At 41.1% G+C, this 3,099-nt stretch overlaps 1 protein-coding gene across 1 annotated transcript; it reads left to right on the forward strand.

The window, feature by feature from the left end:
• Positions 1-540: 540 nt before the first annotated feature.
• Positions 541-2,022, forward strand: LOC131430841 (beta-1,3-glucan-binding protein-like). The gene is made up of 3 exons (XM_058596068.1): positions 541-847; positions 914-1,068; positions 1,130-2,022. Exons 1-3 carry the CDS (start codon positions 599-601, stop codon positions 1,911-1,913), a joined length of 1,188 nt encoding a protein of 395 aa, XP_058452051.1. The 5' UTR covers positions 541-598; the 3' UTR covers positions 1,914-2,022.
• The last annotated feature ends 1,077 nt before the right edge of the window (positions 2,023-3,099 follow it).

Here is a 3,099-nt window from a genome sequence, read left to right on the forward strand (position 1 = left end):
GGGTGTAGCGTGATGGGATAGTCGATGCCTTTCACGCAGCCCGCCTGGGTTCGATTCCCAACCCCGCACATAGGGTCAGAAAGATTTTCTGGTCCGAAGAGGCGAATGACCTAAGATGTTAAAGCCTCTATAATTGAAACAAAAAAAAAAAAAAAAAAAAAAAAAAAAATGAAGACATGCGTGAAACACTTAGTCGTTTGACAATTCTGCTGTCCGAAAACATAAATTCGAACAAAAAAATTTTGGGCGAGACGAAGCTCGACGGGTCAGCTAGTTTTTTGTATATATATGAAAAAAGTTAAAAACGATTAATTTTGGCATTTCTATTTCTTATTAAAATCTGCATTATACACTATTTAAATGTGTGAATCCTCCTAATAGTGATATCAACCAATAAATGCATACAAAATCCAATATAAGTAAAAACCGGCGTTTCACTAGTCTAAACACAATCGGCAACGCTGCTGCAAAGCCCTAATCATACCTGCAGCGTTATAAAGCATCCTCTTGCTCCGGACCGAAAGTTTAGTACTAAGCTTACCGTTGTTCGATCAGGTCGCGCCAGCCGGTAATAATTTGTCCCGATACGGTCAGTAAAATGTTACCCTTGACCGTCGTGTTGTTAATCGCTCCGGCGGCGATCTGGCCGGCGGCGGATGCTCTCGAGCGTGAATCACTGCTGCCGACACGCGATCGACACAAGTGCGTACGATCACCGACCACCGCCAGTGGCAGTGCAATCCAGCGCGGTAGAAAGTTCTGTAGCGGCGAACTGATCTTTGAAGATAACTTTGACTTTTTCGACTTCGAAATATGGGATCACGAGAACACGCTTGCCGGAGGAGGGGTTGGAAACTGGTTTTGTGTGCGGGGACCGGCTGAAATTTGTTTGATTGTTTCGTTCTACTTCTAGAACTGGGAATTCCAATGGTATACAAACAACCGTTCGAACTCGTTTGTCGAGGATGGAATTTTGTACATTCGGCCCACGCTGACGGCAGATGAGTATGGAGACGGATTTTTGACATCTGGCACTGCAAGTTTGTGGGGTAATCGACCTGTTGAACAGTAAGTATATGAAGACGGAATTCTGAGCAGGTTTGAATACGGAAAAACTAATGTTTTTCAGATGCACGAATGCCGGCTTTTACGGTTGTGAACGACGGGGCACGGAAATGAACATAATCAATCCGGTGAAGAGTGCTCGAATTCGGACGCTTTCTTCGTTTAACTTCAAATACGGTCGGGCCGAGGTTCGTGCTAAGTTACCCTCTGGGGATTGGCTTTGGCCTGCCATCTGGTTGCTACCGAAGAAGAATGTTTACGGAACTTGGCCGGCTTCGGGCGAGATTGATTTAATGGAGTCGCGTGGCAACGAAAATCTAACGGTGAATAACGTTCAAATTGGCACCCAGCAGGTGGGACAAACTCTGCACTTCGGACCGAATCCGTCGAACAATGGGTACAATACGGCAACCGTTACGAAAAATGCAATGCCGGGAGCGGAATTCAGTAAGGATTTTAACAACTTCGGATTCATTTGGAGTCCGGAAAATATAACTGTCACCGTAAACGGAGAGCAGCTGGCTGTGATTGAAGGTGGGGAAGGTTTCTGGAGGCGAGCCGGATTCGATAAGCGTAACATGGAGAATCCTTGGCGGTTCGGCAGTAAGATGGCACCGTTCGATCAGGAGTTTCACTTTATTCTGAACCTAGCAGTCGGTGGAGTAAACGGATATTTTCCGGACAGCGCAGAGAATCCGGCTGCCAAACCTTGGGAAAATAGTTCCCCGAAGGCGGCTACCGATTTCTGGGATGGGCGCGAAAGTTGGCTACAGACGTGGAATCTGGACAAGAATGAGGGCAAAGGTGCCGCACTGCAGGTTGACTATGTGAGAGTTTGGGCGCTGTAGAGTATATATATATTTTTTTCATTTTTTAACGTTACTTGACTCTGTGTGAATGAAAATAATCATTGTAGTATAAATGCTAAGGAATATACTTGTAATACGTCAGTAGAAATGTTGGCATTTTCTTAGTTTCTTAGAGCATATTCAGTAGTGTTCTAGTTCGAGGTGCATAATTTATGTCAGTTACAAAATTAAAGTCTGGATTTTATAACAAGAAAAACTGGCGGCCCCAGCAGTGTTTTACTCGTGTTTCAAATATACAAAAAATATAACGGCATCGTAGACCAGTTTTCAATTTGACAGAAGAACTGGTCGAATAACTAAAACTAGAACGGCTTGCTGGGGATACGTTTGTTCCAGTTTCTGCTCTATTATAGATCTTCATATAGAACTTCTATCTGCTGAACTTGCTCTTAGTGAGGTATGATTTTATAAAATATTCGTTCCTAAGGCGCGATTCACAAATTACGTCTCGCCAAATTTCGATAAATTCAGCCCCCCCCCTTTCTTTCCTTTTTGACACAATTAGTCACCAATTTTAAAAGCCCCAGGAAAGAATTATGTAACGAATTTAATAACTCATTCCCCCTCCCGCTTCTTCCTTACTCTCACGAACAAAATTACAATGTTTTGAATTCATGCACAGAAAGAAATAATGAAATTTACACGAAATGTAAATCAATAGTAACATGGACTAGACTTGAGTTGAATCGAAATTTTGATTGAAAACCTTCATCGATGCAAAACTAAATTGAATTGCATTGAATTTTCAATGAATATAACTGTATCTTTCCATTACGCTTGTTTTGCGATTAAATTGTATTGAAACGTACAGAATTGTAAAGTAATTTTATGTTTAATTACCTGCTCCAAATATGTGCATGAAAATAGATGTAAATTCACAAAATATTTTTATCTGTGTGTATTGGTACAATGATGCCTTTTCCATAAATATCTACAGGGTTATTAGGCACAATACATTTTCGAAATCTATCAATTTAAATTTATCTTGTTAGAATCGGTTCATACATCTATCTCTGAATCGTTTCTAGATGAAAAATTGTTTAGTTTTGTTCTGTCGCTACGTAAATTTTTTTAATTTTTCGGTTTCGGTTCCGGTTACTCGGCTCACCACCTGAGTAAAGTCTAACATCAAAATGTGAACAAATGGAAATCTGATTATGATAGC

Source organism: Malaya genurostris, chromosome 2 (genome assembly GCF_030247185.1).
Source record: "Malaya genurostris strain Urasoe2022 chromosome 2, Malgen_1.1, whole genome shotgun sequence".
NCBI lineage: Eukaryota > Metazoa > Arthropoda > Insecta > Diptera > Culicidae > Malaya > Malaya genurostris.

What these genes read in the sequence shown, in the direction of transcription:
- LOC131430841 (XM_058596068.1), top strand. Translation starts at nt 599, where the DNA reads ATGTTACCCTTGACCGTCGTGTTGTTAATCGCTCCGGCGGCGATCTGG. An exon ending in ACACGCTTGCCGGAGGAGGG is followed by an intron (nt 848 to 913) that starts GTTGGAAACTGG and finishes TTCTACTTCTAG; the next exon opens with AACTGGGAATTCCAATGGTA. An exon ending in GGTAATCGACCTGTTGAACA is followed by an intron (nt 1,069 to 1,129) that starts GTAAGTATATGA and finishes AATGTTTTTCAG; the next exon opens with ATGCACGAATGCCGGCTTTT.